This window comes from Schistosoma mansoni, chromosome W, assembly GCF_000237925.1.
Source record: "Schistosoma mansoni strain Puerto Rico chromosome W, complete genome".
NCBI lineage: Eukaryota > Metazoa > Platyhelminthes > Trematoda > Strigeidida > Schistosomatidae > Schistosoma > Schistosoma mansoni.
The window spans coordinates 29634796-29655214 of NC_031502.1; the positions used below are offsets into that span (position 1 = coordinate 29634796).

General features: G+C 34.2%; 1 protein-coding gene across 1 annotated transcript in view; it reads left to right on the forward strand.

The window, feature by feature from the left end:
- Positions 1-325: 325 nt before the first annotated feature.
- Positions 326-20419, forward strand: part of Smp_158300 (hypothetical protein) — a gene marked incomplete at both ends in the record, with an annotated part of 53960 nt that continues 33866 nt past the window's right edge. The window contains 10 exon segments of the mRNA XM_018789289.1: positions 326-414; positions 903-999; positions 1043-1161; positions 1192-1360; positions 1377-1498; positions 1533-1664; positions 5194-5322; positions 7131-7209; positions 16332-16430; positions 19723-19803. Of these exon segments, the coding sequence (XP_018654747.1) occupies positions 326-414; positions 903-999; positions 1043-1161; positions 1192-1360; positions 1377-1498; positions 1533-1664; positions 5194-5322; positions 7131-7209; positions 16332-16430; positions 19723-19803 (1116 nt within the window).

Consider the following 20419-nt stretch of genomic DNA (forward strand, 5'->3'; position numbering starts at 1 on the left):
GGCAATCAGTTTTCCATAGTTGTAATACGTTCAGCTTGGTAGACTAACTTGGGTATAGTTAAGTGTTATTTCAGCGACTCTACAGGCTCTAGTAGGTGGTCGAATAACGTCATAAAGGAGTTTGGTTAAAGTAAGCCTGACATCAACCTTTATTGTTTGTGGAAAAGGACTTTTACGTATACATAGCAGTGTTCTACTATCAGGAGATCTTAAAAACCTCAAAAGAACTTTGTTGGTTGACTACTTCAGGTTTTTATAGTTCATATAAGATTATACTCATTTCCTTAGGAATTTATTTGTTCCAGGCCCGAAAAGTCATTATGAGATGATTTTGACATTTGCTCGAACACCCGGTCGGACAGACCGGTTACAGCCGGGATTTGGCAGTTTTAGGCAAAAAGCCGTGACCGAGAGGTTTGTCTAATTCTCCACCCTGAATAAGTTGAGCGAAGTCGAAGCCTCTGTAAATTTTCAGACATCTTAGTCCGGATAATTCTTCCTTATGACTCTCTATGGTTACTGAATTAAGTACATGTACTTTTTGGGTGAATACTAAGGTTTTGATAAATTTACTTCACCTTTTAAGTCGCTGTAAGGTTACCATAAACCCAGGAATTGTGGTATTGAACCACAGGCATTTGACTGGCTGCAAATCAATCCAGATTGCAGAGTATGATGTCTTCATGTGTCAGTAACTGATACTATCGAAAAACAATTGCGAAGGAAATACGAATTCCGAGGATTCGTACTACTATGCTATTAGTCTTCCACATATTTCATTTGTCAAATGCTGTTTTATTGTTCAAACGTTCAGATTTCAGTTTGTGACTTTTACAAATTGATGCGTTGCAGTGTTTTAGAATGTTATGTAGGTTTTTGTGTTACTTTGCGTTTAATTCAAGGGATCTACTAGGTGTACGATCAACATGTTTTAAGTGTGGGCCATGCAGACCGAAATGGATGAAAATGGTAGATAATTTGTACTCTGGCAGTCCCCAGGTTTGCTTGAATTCTATTTTTTTTATATGTCACGGATTTTTAGGATACTAATAACCATAATAAACTTATACACTATTGCTTACACCAGCCTGATAAGCTGGATCGAATTGCCAAGTATTTGCACCTGAGACTTTCACAGGATCTTAGTAGGCGTTATGACCAGTAAGGTTGTTTGATGTTTATTTCTTCAAGAAATATATCGATATCCGTCAAAGCTATTGACAAACTAATACAAGTTTGTCATGGTCACAGACTGGTTTTGGCTATCAGTTTTCTGAAGATGATCCAACTACTTCTGGAGACTAATCGCGTGGACCTGCAAATAATGGCCTCTAAGTCGGCAAGTCACCAGTCCTTTTTGGTTAATTTAGGTCAAGTTTGTAGAGTTTTCTAAAATAGACGATGATTCTCCTAATTATCACAAAGAATGTAATGAGATTCTTGACCATTTTGCTGCTATGGCTCACGCATCTCTTCCCAACCCACAAGAGCGTAATGCGTAAGTTCCTATTGATTTTCTCAAATGCTTCCAGTGTCAGAGTGGCAGGTATACAAGGAATCCAAGGCGTTGTTCGTAAAATGGTCAGCGATCAGCTAATACTGGAGGTTCACGAGTCAAATATGGACAAAATCGTACCTCCGCTCCTATTCAACATGTGTGACAAGTAAGATGTCAAAACAAATTGTCTAGTTATAATTTAAAATTTGAGAAATAGACTGTCTTTTGACCTTTCATGAAATAGTTTGTCGAGGATGGTTTCGCGAATTTCGGGCATTTACGCCAATACTTTATGCTCATAATATTAGCTTACGAATCTAAAAATTGTACTTGCATATTATTATTATTATTATCAGAATGGGGGTTTGTGGAAATTGTGGTAATTCGGTAGTTAAGTTCATGAGTTGATTTAAGCCAGATCACCCTGAAAAACCTGGAAGCACTGAACGGCTGTGACCAGTGGAGTCCAACCGTGTCTGTTGTGAGGCAGTTACTCACTGAGGACAATGGTGGACGGTCACGCAATATCGTGGATTGGTTGAATTTAGACATTGACACCGTCGAATGCCGGCTCAGTGGTCTAGAAGTTAAGCGCTAGTGTGCAACACCGAAGGTCCTGGGTTCGAATCCCGTGTGCAGGATCGTGGATACGCGCTGCTGAGGAGTTCCATACTGGGATAAAAGGGCCGTCCAGTGCTTCCTGGTTTTTCAGAGTGTTCTAGCTCAAATCAACTCGTGAATTCAACTTTTGACTTAGATTTTATTCGGGAACATCCGCTTGCTTAGGCTTTCTATGGGTTTCGTAACTTTACAGTTCTGTGATCCTATAAATTTCAACCCCGAAAGTTTTCCATATCCTTATAATTCTCACAGTGATCTGGTCAAAGGCAGTCACTGTAACCTATTTGTCGTTCGGTTTATATAGTCCTTATTTCTGACCAAAGCGTTATAAGTGTATGCATCAATCAATATTAGTGGTATCGTGGTTACGTAGCATACCTTAATGTTCGGTTCTGAATTCGGTTTGAAAGCTATCAGTGCCATAATAGATTAGTCAGTCGTTTAATACAAACTACTTGTGTCATAAGTTCAGTTGTTTCCAAGTACTATTCAGAGCGAATTAAGCTCAAGTAGGAGCTGAGAGTACATGTGTTGATTTTAAAAGCGAAAATGATTAAGATATTTCTGGAAATCACAATTGGATTGTTTTGAATTATTTAAATAAAATCACAACTAAGGCCTCAAAAAATTGCTTCAGTGATTTGATCTCAGTCACAATAAGTCTGCTGATAAAAAGGACATCAAAAAGCAGTTCGTTTGACCACGATGTCTTAAAATAAACCTTCCAACTTTGATCGAAGTCAAAAGGGTCGGAGTCAGTCAGGAGCAAGATCTATCTAGATCTCGATAATGTAATAAGAAGACGAAGATTATCAGAACTATGTGATGATATATTAGCGCAATACATTTCGAACAATCTGATCACACATATACTTATTAAGAACATTTATATATATAAATAAAAGGTCAACTAGACCGGAAATAGGGATAAGAATAGACAAGGATAATAATGATAAAAATAATGTGAAAACAATTTGACACTTAATCACTCTGGATAATAAGCATATATTACCAGGGTAGGTTTAAGGAGAGAACAAACAAATAGAGTCTGATGACCTAATAAGAGTAGAGGATAAACATCCATCATCCTCTATTGCCAAACATGTAATCAAAACAGGTCATAAGATTAATCTGAACTCGGCTTTTGTTGTGTTGTTTAAAAGTGTAAAAGGGCGTATACTGAGGTTTATTGAAGCCTCAGCCATACGAAAATCCAAACCCCCTTTGTGTATTCAAAAACGCCTTGTTCTCTCCTTAAACCTACCCTGGTAATATATGCTTATTATCCAGAGTGATTAAGTGTCAAATTGTTTTCACATTATTTTTATCATTATTATCCTTGTCTATTCTTATCCCTATTTCCGGTCTAGTTGACCTTTTATTTATATATATAAATGTTCTTAATAAGTATATGTGTGATCAGATTGTTCGAAATGTATTGCGCTAATATATCATCACATAGTTCTGATAATCTTCGTCTTATTACATTATCGAAATTTATCAAAGGGACTAATTGCTTTAAATTTCTATTCAGATCATTTACCGGCTGAAGTCAAGTTTCCATTTAGATCAAATTATTAAGTAAGACATTTCAATCTTATCGATCTGAACTCCTAGTTGTTTTACTTGGTGTGCGAGAACATCCCACTTTTTTTAACCATAGAGAAATAAACCGATCCATTTTTTCTGAAGTCCTGGAAAAAATATTTTAACTGACGGAGCAAGAGTACTACTAAGCAAAGGAACATTACTAACGTAGTTTAAAAGTAGTTGATCAGTTCCTCACCATCTTCCTTAGTGTATTAGTTCCCTCGATTAACTCACAAAAAGTCATGAGATTAAGTCGAGATAAATTAGCCAAGAACGGAGTGAGCCTTTTTTAAGTAAAGTAGTCGAACTGTGTTCGGTGTATCATAAACTATTGCCCGCCATGAGGCTCGGTCACCGATCAAGTATAAGCACATCGGTAAATATCTCAGTGGTACGATGAAGAATCTCTTATAGGAAAACCTATGTTTCTCTAATGTAGCTTGACAAACGTTGCAAATTAACACCAAATGATATGGGTTGCAATTAATCGTGATGATGTTCGTTCTTATAGTTTTCTTCCAACATCCTTCTTTTTTGTACGTAGTTGTTTGTTATTTACTCATTCTTATTTTAAGTGTTTATCATATTTTAAGAAATATTCCACTTGTACTGTTGAACCTGAATAATATAGTATAAGGCCCTTCATTGCTAAGTACAAGCACATATTATTATTCATTTCGTAAAACTATTCACCGCGCGTGCAGTTATTGCAGTTGTTCCCCACTACCTTTCCGTTTATTATTGTCTGCCCACATTTTTAGCTGGTTTTCAGTGTTTATTAGTTTTATTTGTTTCACAAAAATAATTTTGATGTATTCATATGATTTTCAGACCAGGTTATTCATTTAAGAGAACATTCTTTGACGTTATTTAGATTAATAGCTATAAACGGTGAGAATATGAATTGTCGTATATAAAAGCATACAGTCTAAATTATTTTCACAGGAATTCGAACTTTCCATATGTGTAGAAAATCTATGTTATGTAGCTTACAAATAAGTTAACATAGTGTCCAGTTAACTGGATATGCAGATTAGTCCGGTTTCCAGATAGATTTCTTCACAGACTGATGTTAGTTAAAGAGTCACTCAAGGTCAAAGGACACCTAAAATCCACGTAACAATATATATCAAATTGATGTATATATATATATCATCGATGATTTGTTTATGTCTTGAAAGTAGTTGCTTATATTAAATGGAATATTAGCTTACGTTTCCACTTTTCTTTATGAATATTTCAAACGATAAGTTTATCATCTTTTGGATAACTATATATATATATATATATATATATATATATATATATATAACTTTTAATATTTATTTGGTCTTAGTATTTACCTGCGTTTATGTATATTTAATTTTACATGAACCATGATTATATCACAGGTTATATCGCAATACCTTTAAAAGATATTACTTGCTATTATAGATGAAATTCTAATTTAATATACTTTTTCCTGAAAAATCCTTGTTTCGAAGGTCTGAAATGGATTCCAGTTCAAATGAATCACAATGTGATCCTTCACAAGAAGCTGTATATGTGTTCGAAGATATTGTTAGACAAGCTTCTTATACAAATATTAAACCTGTGGTAACATCTATTTTAACGTAAGTTTGTGTTTCATGTATCAGAATAAATAACACGATGACTGTTTTTGTATATTTGAAGAACTTTCGCAGCTGGTTTTTCCATACTTAATACAGCAGCGTGTGTTTACAAGTCGGAGATACATATTTTATGTGCTAACATGTGCACAGTATCTTAAAAAAATATTAGACAACTAAATGGCACACTAAGACAAACAGTTCAATTGCGAGAGAATTGCTATTCATGCAGGTCGCAATTAGAAAGGTATTACAAAACAAGATAAAATTTAAGTTTCAGGCAAATAGAAAAAAGGTCAGTCACTCAGTTACAAGCAGCATACAACTTGTTACATATGTACATCTGTTCAAGTTGGCACGCTAAACCAACGAAGAAAGATAAAAAGTTTCTAGACAAATTTCAGAGTAATCGAAGTAGTAAAAAAAATTAGGCACATAAAATAACACGCGAGAAGAATTAATTGGCAAAATTGAAAAGATAAAGTAATTTTAAAACTTAGATTCTGAGGGAAGATAAGGAGTGAATGCATCTGGAGCATTGCAACCAACTTCAGTAATCGTTTGAACCCCAAACAAATCGTCTACATCTATCGAGATGTCTCAGACTAACAATTAAGGACGATCTAGGGAGATATAACGTCCTAGTTCATTGTATTACATCTTTATTGGATGAATTACTTTGAAGACTTATTCCATTGAATCGTGTGATGTTGTTGGAAGTCTTTTTACCCTTATTTATTTATTCAATATTATAATCTGGTACAATATAGAATTCTCAGCGGCGGCCTGCTTGAATACCTGGGCTACCTGTTTCTGCCATCTAAATATTTCAAAAAGTTATCTGTTTTTTTAATTTGTTTTAACACTCTATTATGTCTAATGATCGTATAACCTATACAGACGCGTTTATGAAAAGCGTACGTCCTTTCGCTGCAAAAATTACAAACAAGTACAATAAGAGACATCGTGGTGGTTGGCAATATGCATTAAAGAGAATGAACATTAATCAAATGTCGATTCCCGAGCTGCTAAATTCTAACTGCCGATCACTAATTAATGAGGTGGACTATCTCCAATTCATACTAAGTCAAAACATATATCGTAATTGTAGTGTCATCACAATTCAAGAATCTTGGTTAACTGACTTACAGGACGATTGCTTAGTATCATTACGTGATTTCAATATCTATCGTCAGGATCGATCAAAAAATAAAAAGAGGTGTGGTGGCGGAGTAGCTACGTTTGTAAACGTTAACTGGTGTTGATCTACTTTTGCTTGTTTCAAGTTTTCAAATGACTTTATCGACTGTCTAACTTTAAGACGCCGTTCAAAACACCTGTGTTTACGTTACTAACATCTACATGGCTCCAGACTGCACATCCTCTGCGCTATCTGTCTTCGCTGATAAATTTGCTGAATTCGCTGTTACTGCCTTCAGTGGTTCACTTTCAGTTGTATGTGATGATTTCAATCCATGTGATTGTAGCTTCTTTATATCACTAGGTCACCTAAATGTGTTATCTAATGTGTTACCTAAATATTAATCAAAGCATCATCTAAGTGGATCTTCTCCGTGTAACTAGTATGATTGATTCCATAATTATGTAAAATTGGTTCATTATTCAGTAGTTGACGTTTTTTGCTATCGATTTGATTGGAGTTTATTTTTAGGTTTGGTGAATATCCATTTATTTAACACTATTGGTTTAGTTACTGACGGTTCAATAATTATTTCATGCTAAAATACGTTTTTTATTGAAAATAAATGAATCTATGTACCAATGATTGTTGTTTTTAAATATTTTTGTAGACATTTAGATAATCATAAATTGTGGGATCCTTGTGATTTCCCTTTACTCATATTTCAATATCTTTTGGATTCACTCAAGGTAAGAAAAAAGTTAATTTAAGTGGTGTTTCTTTGATGACTGTATATTTCAAAGTTTATTTATATCGTAAATTGACACTGTATCCAGAGCTGTTGAAGCACAGTTAAATGGTGTTTCCAGCCTGGTTTTCGACGTGCAGCTAGTGTCTCAACAAACTTGATCAGAATTTAATACTAGCATTCCCCAACTCTAGCTGATTTGTGATAAAGTGCTATCCTTATTCAATTCCATCAGTGTAAATGATTCACTCTTGATTTAATTGGCTCCACAGGTCACGGCTTCACAAATCAGTGGTGTCGTGCTCGCTGCAAGATATAAGTATCCTTGTTCTGGTCCAGTGTAAGACCATGGATAAGGACTGTCAAGGAGTCTTCATCTATTCCAAAACGGATGCTTTGCCCTTGATTCATCTAGACTGTTTTCTAATTGTTGCATGCTGGTGATAAAGTATTTCCTATTTTCTGATGATTGTCGGCTTCTTTGAGTTTTGAAAAAGTTATTTAGGTTTTTATTTGATTTCAAGTTTACGCTGAATTAATTGTTATTATTTCTTTCATAACAGATCGATAAATATATGCATCTATGTATTTATGCAAGTTGAGTAAATATTGAAAATTACTTACGCATGCAGTATTCAAAATTAACAAATATTGAAAATAGGTTTTTGATATTATTTCTCATCTCTTTCACAGTGTTCATTCATCGCACTTTGAGATAATAAGGAGATGTATATGTTTTTTTCCAGTAGTAAAAAATATGTACATATTTAGTAATAATTTATTCCATCAAAGGACATTTTAAAATTAATAAAGTGTAATTCCATCCATAAATGGGTCATTAAGCTGGTCACACTTGTTTGGATAGTGAACGTCAGGTTAAAGCCAGTGCTGATTTACACGTTCCCGTTATAACTGAGAAAACTGATGCTGGTAATAGGGGAAGTGAGTTTTTCACAATTCAAGCAAGAAGACAAAAATTGATGAAAAATAGAAATCTTATTTACACTTTAGAAACACGACAATAGCTTTAATCAAATACGCATTTAAATATATATATTTTAGTGGTACTTGGTGCTCAGTCATTAAATAATATACTTATGTAAAGTGGTGAAGATAAAAAGTAAACTTTTCTCTGAATTAATACATAAAGAATACTTCATGTTATACTTTACGAACATCATACTGAATCAAAACATAATCTGTTGTTTTATTTCGTCTTAATAACGTTATATGTAGAGATTTTGTGTTTTTATGTACTTATATCTAGCGACTTCGACCCATTAGGTTACAAATTTGAACTCTACTGCACCTTCTTGGGGGTTATTTGCAACCCAACTAACTCAATGGTAGCGTTTCAGGCTGTAAAACTGAGAGAAATGGGTTCGAATCCTTGCAGGGAACATCAGTTCTCTGACGATTACAGGTATATCATGCTAACAAGTACCAACCATCAAGAATCCCTATATCTAAGATTTCCTACCGATTACCTCCAACCACCTATCATCAACACCTACTTGGGTTTGGATAGCCGGGTAGTGTTATTAACCTTAACTCAAACAGTTTCGCTTTCAAGCCGATTACTTAAACATGTACTTAGTAAATGATTTATTCTAAATGTCAAAAGTTTTGTCGTCCTTCAATTTTTCAGTAAATGGTCAACTGATATTGTCATGTGATCAAAACCGACTTGAGATTTGTAGCGGTTGTTGTTGTCGTTGTCGTTTTTCCAGATTATTATTAGTAAGATATCATAATTTAATGCAAAACGTGAGTGATCTTCCTCAGCATACATTGTCTGTGGTACTTCATATGTTCTCAAATGACTATCGAAGGGTTATTGTACAATATAACTCTATATTGTGTCTACCAATTATGAGTAACTCAACGTTGTATGCACATTGTTTTGATGTCAGATGATTGGAAGCGATCGGCATGAAATCTTGGACCTAAGTTTTAAAATTTTATCGACTGTGATGGTGTTACACAATGTAAACCACTGTTTATTCAGTTATTTTCGTGTCAATTGAAATGAAGATGGTTAGACTTATAGATCAATCAAGATATAGCATCAATTCGTAAAATCTTTACCTATTGGTCTTAATTATGCGGAAAGCTGTAAGTTCTCGTGGATTAATCTGTTCAAACATCGGAAATCAGTATTTGTGAATATTTAAACATGTTTAAGGCCCTAAGAATACGTCTCATTGACATGTCTGATATGCATCTACTTATATAGTCTTTTATCGTTTTATTTTCCATGTCTAAATATTTCACAGTGTTAACTCTTTATGTATACATTTTTTCAAAAAGAACTGTATCTTTCTATTCTAGTTGGGGAAAATTCCCATGGTAATTTTTGACCATTTGAGCAGAATTTCGTTACACTTAGGTTTATCTTGTCGAATCGTTATAATCATCACTAGAACTGGTTATTCATTTTACCAGCTAGGTTATTTTGCCAAACCAGTTATTATTATTATCGTCGCCATCATCATCAGATTTTTCTACCCTTTCTGTTTAAATTTAGTGTTTAAAATAATTTCACCAATGCTACTGTTACGATTAAATAGGATAATACGTTATTATTATTTTATTATTATTATTATTACGTACATTCGATTATTACAGTAGATCAGTGTTAATTACGTAGTCAACTATGAGACACTGGTTGAATTTTTATCTGTGATCTTTAGCATTTTATGAGTGGAATTCTGTCAAGAAGCGAATTATTTGATGAAAGCGCTTTTAGACGTATGATTCCGGGGACGAGCCCCTCCTTAACGTATACTGCGCTGTTGGATTATATATGTACTTATATATTGTGAAAATGAATCGGAAAATAATATTACTAGGATTTTTTAAGTAAGTGTAACTTAATGTTGAGTGGACAAAAACGTACTTTCATTAAGGAGGGTCGCAAACTAGTCTTATTAGCGTGGGTGTCCAAACTGAATTAGATGAAGTAGAGTTTGATCTCAAGCACCGCTTCATAAAATAATCAGGTGTAGCTAAACTATAAGGCAAGGTCAATGATGGCTTTATGATTTGTAAGCCGATTTTCAGTCAATGAGAGCAGGGAGTGAAATAGTCGAACGCGTCGACAGCCTCACTTGCCATGGAAGTCTGATCAGCCCTAATGGGTTGGTGTCTGACGGAATCTCTGCACGGATTCAACTTACGTCACTTATGGCGAAGACCAGATATCCGTCCATCAATTTAGGGACGAGTATACTGCACAGCAGTTCGTTCTGCTTTACTTTATGGCTGCGAAACGTGGATATTAAGAATAGAGGATACTCGTAAGTTACTAGTAATTGACCACAGATGTCTTAGAAATATTGCTCGCGTCTGCTGGGATCAACGGGTAAGTAATAGTGAGGTTAGACAAACGGTATTAGGGAATGATGGTAAATCAGTTGATGAGGTTGTAAATCTCCATCGACTGAGATGATTGGGCCACGTGTTACGCATGCCTGAACACCGGTTACCACGACGCGCAATGCTGACTAGTATTGGGGATGGTTGGAAGAAAGTTAGGGACGGCCAAACCAAAACGTGGTATCAGTGCTTGAAGTCACTAACTTGTGGTGTGAGCCATGTTGGTAGATGCAGACTACTTGGTTGGGGTCCGCGCGATTATTGTAACCAATGGTTGGAGACTCTGTGTGACATGTCTCAGAATCGATCACAATGACGTAGGTGTATACACTCTCTGTCTTCCCTTAAACTGTGAGATTGAAATTGCTTTATAGCTTTCTTTCTACGAACTAATTCTTTCTTCCTGTATTATATCGTTATACACAATCTTTCTTTTGTACCATTGAAGTAACTACTTCTATGAATTTGGTGTTCATCTTGTTGTGCTAATGAGGTGTGGCAAGTTGGACCGATACATATATGTTCCTGGTCCTACGTTGTAGCTGAAAATGAGCACAGAGTGTCTATAAATCAAAAGTATCTCACTGCGGAAGTAATGACATGTAAAACTCTTGTACTGCAATTTTTATTGGTTTTTCGAGGCTTATTATCAGTTTCCAATCTGGATATTAGAGAAATGTCGGTGCATAATCTCATTTATCTGAGTGATAATAGATTCACACGAAAGGTTTTTTACTGAATTTTCCTCATAGCTATAACTATTTTTATCGGAAATTTATCATGATATACAAAAGTTTAATGAGTGAATTCGTCGAAGAGTTAGCGAGATGATGTTATATGACAACAATATGAGAAAGTCATAAGTGTAAATCCTCACCCGTTTTAGCATTCTTACTTCATTGGCTCGTCTATTATTCAGTGAATTGATAAGATTATTTGTTTAACCCTAGTATAAACAAAATAAACTAACATGGAATCTCATCGATTTACGTGTTACGTACAACTTACTTAGAAAGAAGTGAACATTTGGTGCTTTCAACTCTCATTTTCATAACATGATTGTATGGTATTCCTAATTCGCTTTTCTGTGATTTGACATGAGATGATGTAATTTAGAATAAATCAGCTTAGCGCTCGAAAAATGTTTTCCTTCATGGTTTTACATAATTTAGTATTTGTCACTAAGTACAGGTCTATGCTATGTACTCGGCTTTGACTTATTATATTTCTGTGTAGGTTAATGATACTGCTCGATTTTCTCAACTAAAATTGATCGAATGAGGTTTGATTGAACCTATTACCACATAGTTGAAAATCAAGTTCTTTAGGTATCAGAATATCGCTGTAAACGCTTTTGTATGTGCTTGTAATTGATTATATTTCATATAGAAAATTTCTGCTTTATCAGTCATATTTGCTTTCTATCAGAATAGTTTTCAGAATCGATACCTTTCTTACATTTCTTTTGACTCCATTCCAATCAATATCAAGAAATTTATAGAATATGTTCATTTTATAATCGGATGATACCTTATTTTTCATTTCTCTTCCATCATTTGTCTTTTTTCTTGTTTGTTATCATCTCATGAATTCTCAGATGTCTACTATATATGAATATATATATATATATATATATATATATATATTTGTGTGCATATGCATTTGTATCGGTATATGTGTTCTTCTATTCAACTAATTATAACAATAATTGAGGTCATTCACATATTCAAGTGGTTTTATGATGATTTTTAACAATTTTTTTGTCGTATTAACATCAGTTGACGAACAATTGAGAATAAGGTTGATATTGCGTTACGTTCCCGTTAAAAAAATCAGTAATAGTGGTTCAGATACACCTTGTCATTATCCTACCCTTTCATACTGATTAGCCAATGTAACTCATTTACCAAGTGTAGGTTAATGGTTTAGTCTTTCAGCTACATCATGTGAGAGAAGGCTAGTATTACCACCTGGTCTCTTAAATCACATTAAGTAGGGAGGGTTCGAAAGCCTCTGGATTTATTGTGTTTGTTTTACTTAATAAATTAGTTCATCATCACTTAAATAACTTATAGTAATTAAAGTAAGTGGTAATAGTGTGTGCCTTATGTATTGATTGATTGCTGTATAATTAAATGTTTATTTTTCAAGTTGAACTATTCAAAGGTATTCATGTGAAATATAAAATTGGTTTACACTATCTATTCGTCAAAGTATTGCTGATAATTCCAAAAAATTAAAAAAGGTTCACTAAACATGAGCCTCAAGCTTCCAATAATCATTACTGAATGATAAGTTGTGAAACCTGTTCATTTTTTCTATAATTTTATCATTGCATAATATTAAAGTAAACATTTTCAGTATAACCACACTATTATTATTATTCAGTTTTAAATAAACAAGAATTGTTTCAAGCATGCTTGTGTGTGTATAGTGATGACTAAAGTTAATTTAAAGATGAATTTACTACAAAGATTACCGATACAGTTAATTTTTACTGGAAGGAAAAATATTAATTACCTAAATATGTTAGCTGACATGCATTTACTGATCGCTCACTAACGTCATACGAACAGAAAAAGCTGTTTCGTCCTGGTTTCGTATTCTTCAATACTCAGCAGATGTCAGTATCCGTCGTGGTACATGAAGATAATAAACTCGATCTTACGCTGGGTTGTAGGTGCGGATAGCTAATGAGTTACAAACTAGGGGGAACAGACTGTCACGTTCTCCTTAGTTCTCAACAATTTTCCTTACTGTGATCTATTTACTCATGAGTATCAAATCAGTTAATGATTACTTTCACATATTCTCATAAATAACAGTGTAATTTATTTATCAGGCACAAGTTAATATACTCGATTATGAGACGCACTGTTTGAGAGCTATTGATATAATATCTGTTTATCCAGACTGAAGTAGATGAAGTGAAGGTATGATTTGCTGGCTGAAAGATAGGTTTCAACAAACAAGTTACCCTTCTAAAACCGTGCAGTTTAGCGGTAGAAAAAACAACGGATTGCAATGAGTGAAACATGTGTAAATTTACGGGGAGTAGTGAGAGAGCAAAGTTATATTTCTTCCTTTTCTGTTATATAAAATTTTTCTCAGTGTATATTTAATCGATGTAAATGTGATTTTTACTGAAACTTGTCTATACACTGAGTTATTTAACAAGTCTATATGAAGAAAGAAGGTTCGGTTAGCATTTATTTTATTTCTAAAAGTTGATTAAATGAACAATGCGTTTAGTGAAAATTTATCAAGTTTTAGAAGATAATAATCTCGTTCACCCATCACTTTTCTCCGAAATACATCAGATAAATTCACTTGGTGTTGTTTACCTGTATCTTCCCACTATCCATCTTTGCTTATAAAGCTTGTAACTTCAGGCAATGTCGAGGCAGTCTGCACAGGATGCACATATGCCAACAAGATACTGATCAATTGCAGTCTTAAATAACAATGGGAAGATACAAGCAAACAACAGCATATGAATGTAACTTCACCCCATTACAAAAGCAGGTGGCTATCAGGACTCAGTAGCTAAGTGGATAACGCGATGGTGTTTGAAGCGAACGGCACTGGCTTCGAGTCCCAAAGTGAACATCAACTCTGAGGTGCAGGTACGTCCAGTTGACGAGTTCCAAATAGGACGAAACGCGCATCCAGGATTCCACTGCTATCCACTATCCATCTTTGTTTATACATCATATAAAATTGGAAATTAAACTATGAAATGATAAATTGAATTACCTACTCTCTATGATACAATTTGATTTTATTTCTAACGTGCTTATTGTTCACGTGATGGTCGATTGCATAAAATGAGAACTTAGTAATAATAACATAAAGTTTCACTGACATCAAACTGATACATTAGATTTTATCCCATTTACAGTCAACCAATTAGCTAATACACTACAATTATGCATGTCTGTTTTCATTCGAATTCGGCGTTATTAGGATTAAGGTTAACTAATAATTTCAATAGTTGAGATCATGAGTCAATTGAAGCTAGACCACCATGGAAAACCTGGAAGCACTGGGCGGCCGTTTCATCCAAGGATGGGACTCCTCATCAGTTCTCATCCACAATCCCATACACTTCCAGGTTCCAAATGGTGGTCTAACATTGTGGTGGTTTAACTATTGAAGTTACTATAATACCCACAAAACCCCTTCTGATGTTAACTAATAAAATAGAAATATCTTTCCAGCCAATCAAAATCAATTTAATTCTTTTCATGTCTACATTACTTTGTATCTCTTATGCTACTGAAACAGTTGTTCATTAGTTTAATACACGGTTAGTCGTGTTTACTGTTTAAGTGTAAATAATAGAAATATACTGAAATTTAAATAATTTCAATAATCTATCAAGCTATTCCCAGTCGATGACTCAACCACACACTAAACAATTTTGACATTCTACTTTGATATTAATCTGATCGTACGTTATATGGTTGAAGATCAACTATTCGACTGTTTTTTTCTTGTCCTCATATTACTACCATCCTACAATTTTTTTTCACCGGTTGTCATCGTGGTGAAGGTTGTTATGATGATCGTAGTTATTCATTTAGATATTCTTTCTACTTGTTGTCGTTGGCTTCCTTTTTAAAAAAGTGTAAAAAAGTAAATAATTGAGTGAATTTTTGTTTACAGGCTTCTACAGTACTATATCTTTTTCAATTTGGCATATTACATGTATGTACTTCTTTCATCATTTGATTTATTACTATCAGCATAGGATCGTTCAGATTATGAACTGGTCAATGTTAGGCCATCATTGAAAACCTGGTAGTACTGGATGGCCGTTTCATCCAAGTATGGGACTCCTCATCAGTGCTCATCGCATACACTTCCAGGTCTCAAATGATGGTCTAACATCGATTGGTTCATGATTTATTACTATTAATCGTCATTTTCATGTAATACCGACTTATTCATTATTTTTCTGCAAACTCAGCGAAATATTGATATTGAAGATTAATCTTATCGACATATTTTCATTAGGCTCGTAAGGGATCACTAACTTTAAAGCGAATACTATCGTCTTAAAAATAACAGGATAAGGACTTAGTAAGTTTACTAAAAAAAATGAAATTGTTAATGTTGGAACGGCTATTATGCAATATTCACTTGAGTAATTTTATACTTCAGTCTTGTGAATGCGTGAATAGGTTAACTAGCACTCACTTTATTCTATTATTCCTTAATCCTTATCACTCTAAACATTATAATAAAACCTTCTCTCAAACACTTGGTTTGGTTTGTTATCACATTACTGTTTCTCTGACCTCATGTTATCAATATTTATTCTGTTAACTTCACAAGTTCAATTGACCCATAAACTTATTTAGGTTAGCATAATAATAGACACTTCAACACTAAGGATTACACTTTATCTTACCAACAATCCTATATTCGTTTGCTGTAATTCTCACAAGTATATGGTTGCCTTAAACTTGGCGATCCTTTATATTTATAGATCTAGAACCTGATGAAAATTTATATTTCACTGTTTTCATAAAATGGGAATTTTTGGACAAACCATAAAAAGTAATTGTTTAATTTTTCTAAGTCATTTTCTCTTCTCTTATTTTTTGAGTGATACCGATAAGTCCAATAGTGGAAGTTATTTTCAGTTTGCTTTAATGTTTTCAAACGAAATTAATACAAATTTTCCATTCGTATTTACTTGTTTGTGAGCTTTTGCCTCTGTTTTCTATTTTTATTCAGACAACTCAGGTGGCGCATAGTCTAGTCAAACAATTAGTTGCTCATCTCAGCCTACATGAATCCGATTTCACATTGTCCGAACGTACAAGTTTAGTTCAGGTAAGACACTAAGATACATAGACGATTAACGCAATTTTGATTTATTATTCTGATCACTTCTCTCTCTCTCCCTCATATATATATATATATATATATATATATATATATATATATATATATATATATATATATATATATATGCAGTGACGAATTCTATTCAATCCATTGTGCAACAACGATCCTAATGGTCGCGATTGAGTACACAACCGATCCTCATGACATCTAACCTGGCATCCACTGAATCTTTCATTCGGTTCAGCAAAACTCTGTCGAAAACTTTTCCCGATACCTATAGTAGGTTGATGCCTCTACAGTTCTCACATACGCTCAGATCTCCTTTCTTCGGTATTTTGATAAGGTATCCTTTTTTCCAACCTGTCGGCATTTATTGCTCCTCCCAAATCCTCCGAAATAGAACATGAAGCATTTTCGCAGTTACTATTTAAAGAAAAAGAATAATAAAAGGACAATAGATAATGAGAAACTGAGATCCGAAACAACAATGTCATAATCAAAGCGGACACTGACACAAATGTGCGTTAACCCTTACCACAATAATGCGATAAAAAATGGTGTGACATTAAAGCAGAAAAAAGAGTAGTCCGATTTAGGTAATAGCATCAATAGTAATAACTTTTAAAAGACATAATTCATATCTTATTTGGTACCAAAATCAAATAACTAAAAAATAACCCTCAAACATTTCATTAAGCTTAAAAGAACAACTTTAATTAATATCTCATGCATGAGGCATGTTTCCCAAATACCTAAAATTGTTTGATCTAATATATAAATGAGAATCTAAATATCATCAAACACAAGAAAAGCCATTACCGTAGAGAAATGAAAAACTTGTTATATATACCACGATAAGAATGTCAACTATTCTGAAAAGCATTTCATATTAGTTTCTGGTCAATATCTGAAGACGTTAGTGAAAATCAAGGGCAAAAATTGATTCACAAGAGCAGTGTTCAACTCTTTAGACTTATTAGGAGAATACTATTCATCTTTATACCGAAAATTTGAGTTCAGGTAAAACACTAAGATTCAATAGAGCTGGTCTATTCAAGAGTTCCTCAAGGTGTTCTACCCACCTGTTCTTCTGTCCTTGAATCTCATTGACTGGTTTGCCTCCTTTGTCTTTGACCGGTCTCTCTGACTTATCACATTTCGCTAGCAGTTTCTTTGTTGTTTCATATTTCCTTCTCTTGAAGTTTTTTCCACCGTCATTGCTAGGTCTTGCACGTACTTCTGCTTATCGGCGTGTGCGTTAGCTTCCTCTGCTCTTGTTCGACTGTGGTTGAGAGCTGTGTTCTTGTTCTTCCTTTCTTCAATCTTGTCCAGGGTCTCGATAGAGACCCATTCCTTATGATGATGCTTCTTGAGTCCCAGAACATCCTGACACGTTGAAGGTAGCGCTTCTTTGGTCCCTCTCCAGTTGTCCTCCATTGTAAATTCTTCTTTCAGTAGATCCTGTAGGGCTTGGGACCTGTTGTTGAGAGTTATCTTGAATTCGTTGAGTTCGTCAGTTTGTGGAAGGAAGGCCGTATTGAAACTTCGTAATCCTATTCCCCTAGTTGTCCAGTGCTTCTTGGTAGATGGTGATCTGAAACTACTTCAGCTCCTCTCCTGGTTCTCACGTCTTCCATTGATCTTGTGAATTTTTTAGTGATGCAAATATAATCGATTTGGTCCTTTGTGGTGTGATCCAGTGAGGCTCACTTAGCTTTGTGTATACGTTTTTGGGAGAATATTGTGCAGCCTATAACCATTTCGTTGAAGGCACATAGATTTGCGAATCTGTCACTATTATCGCTCATTTCTCTCAGTCCATGTCGTGACCAGAGTACGGCAGCATCTCTACCGAATCTATCCTTTTCTGTCCAGCTTGGGTCTAATGTGTTTCACTGATTCCGAGCACCACCAAGTTGTATCTCCTCATTTTCGCAGCTATTTGATCAGTCCTCCCAGTCTCCTACGGTGACTCGACATTCCATGTACCTATCTTAATTGTTGCTCTGGTTGTCAGAGGAGGCGTAGATCTCGTGAACACTGTTACTCCTCCTACACTTTTTTATATTCACTAGTAATATAATTCGAAAATCGTGCTTGTACACAACGAAAATCTTCAAAACAGACATTTTCAATAATATATTCGGTAAATGTCTAGTTGTTGGATTTAGGATACACATTTTGTCCTGTTTGGTACTCGTTTGTTGGATGTATTGGATTCGAGTCTCAGTTTAAGCTGTAATGCTAGAATTCAGGTCTATCCGTCTGGCGAGCCGCGAATAGGACGAAACGCATGTCCTGGATTCCACTGATAATCACATACCATATGAACTGAAACCTGTAATTTCGTTCAGTTGGTTTTCTTTACGAGTTCTTATAAAGCCAAAACGAACATTGAGGCAGAGTAATATGAATTCATTTTAATTCATGGTTTTTCATCAGCTGCTTACAACGATATGTACTGAGGTATATATATATCTGTGTAGGAACTGGTGATAGGTTTTTTGGAGGTGTAGTCCAAAAACATAGGAGGACGGGTTAAGTATTATTTAAATGAAGTTTGGAAAAAGATGGGATGGATTGTATGATAATTATAGAAGTTGAAGAGAATTTATGTATGATTCAAATCGTTTGAAAATAGATATAGAAGATTTAGAGCACTGAGGTGGTAATTTTCTAGACTTAGAAAGCGATGAGATAGGCCACGTATTAATTAACCAGGATTTGAGAGGTTTACATAAGTTTATAGAATTAAGGCAATCCAATGTGGTTGCACGTATAGCAGTAGTGATTGATCAATTGGAGTCGTGAATGTTAAAAGGAAATAGCGAATCCTTACTAACTTTCGTTGTTTTACCTTGTGTTATATGCATATCCATGAAATGATCAATGATGTTTTTCGGGAAAACCATGTAACTCAGAAAACTCAACATCAACAAAAGTATGCATCTAAGCTGACCATCTCCATCATATATATTTGTTCGTTATTAATTGGTAAAACTTTTGCATTTCTTCTATTCATCATACTTGGATTAAGACATTGCTAGTTTGAGTTGTAAACTAAACAGAAATTTGACTGAGTTTTTTTCTTGTATGAACTACGTTCACTCCAATAAATCAATTTGATTCAATGTTAGTAGATATCTATCCATTTATTTATCTATAGTTTGTTAGTTGGAATTTTTCTCTTCTCTACAAACTCGTTGATTTATCAAACTCACCTTTCTGTAATAAATGAGTTATTATCTGTTTCTCTTTTAAAATTCAAAATATACAGGTCATCGGACTAGTTGTAATTAGTTTAGCAAAGGGAGCAATCGGACCAGATGTATTTCATAATTTTAAATCATTACTTCAAGTAAGTCAGTCCTTTTTTCTTCTGCGTTTGTAATATTTTAGATAAATGGTATTGTCTATGACTGTTTGGAAGTTAATAATAAACTGATTAGATACCTTGTTCTTGTGATTGAGAAATACATTTCTCACGAAAAAAAGACATATTCACTAGGAATAGAGAATTGTGATACACACTAAACTTAAAAAAGAAAAATGCATTGATGTAAGCGATTTAGCCGTATATATATATATATTTATCTGTTAAATACATTAGTGGCTATTTACACTCAATAGCTTAACGGATAACGCTTTGGCCATTTGCAGAGAAAGACACTAGGTTTGATTGTCAACGCAAAAAGAACACTAAAATACGGGTGCATCTGGATGATAAGTACTAAATGGGACGAAACCTTCATCCTGGTTCCCATTTTCTTTCATAGTCGATTTATTCTGTAAAAGTATACAATTCGAAAAGCAATAGGACCACATTAAATTAAAATATTTATAACTGTTTTAGTGTTGCAGTGTCGATTGTGTTGTGTCTATAAGCATTATTCCACAGTTTACTAGGGAGTTTTTGCTTCTTAATTTGTTCAAACTTATGTATAAAAAGTGGTTAAACGGTTTTTGCGTTTTTT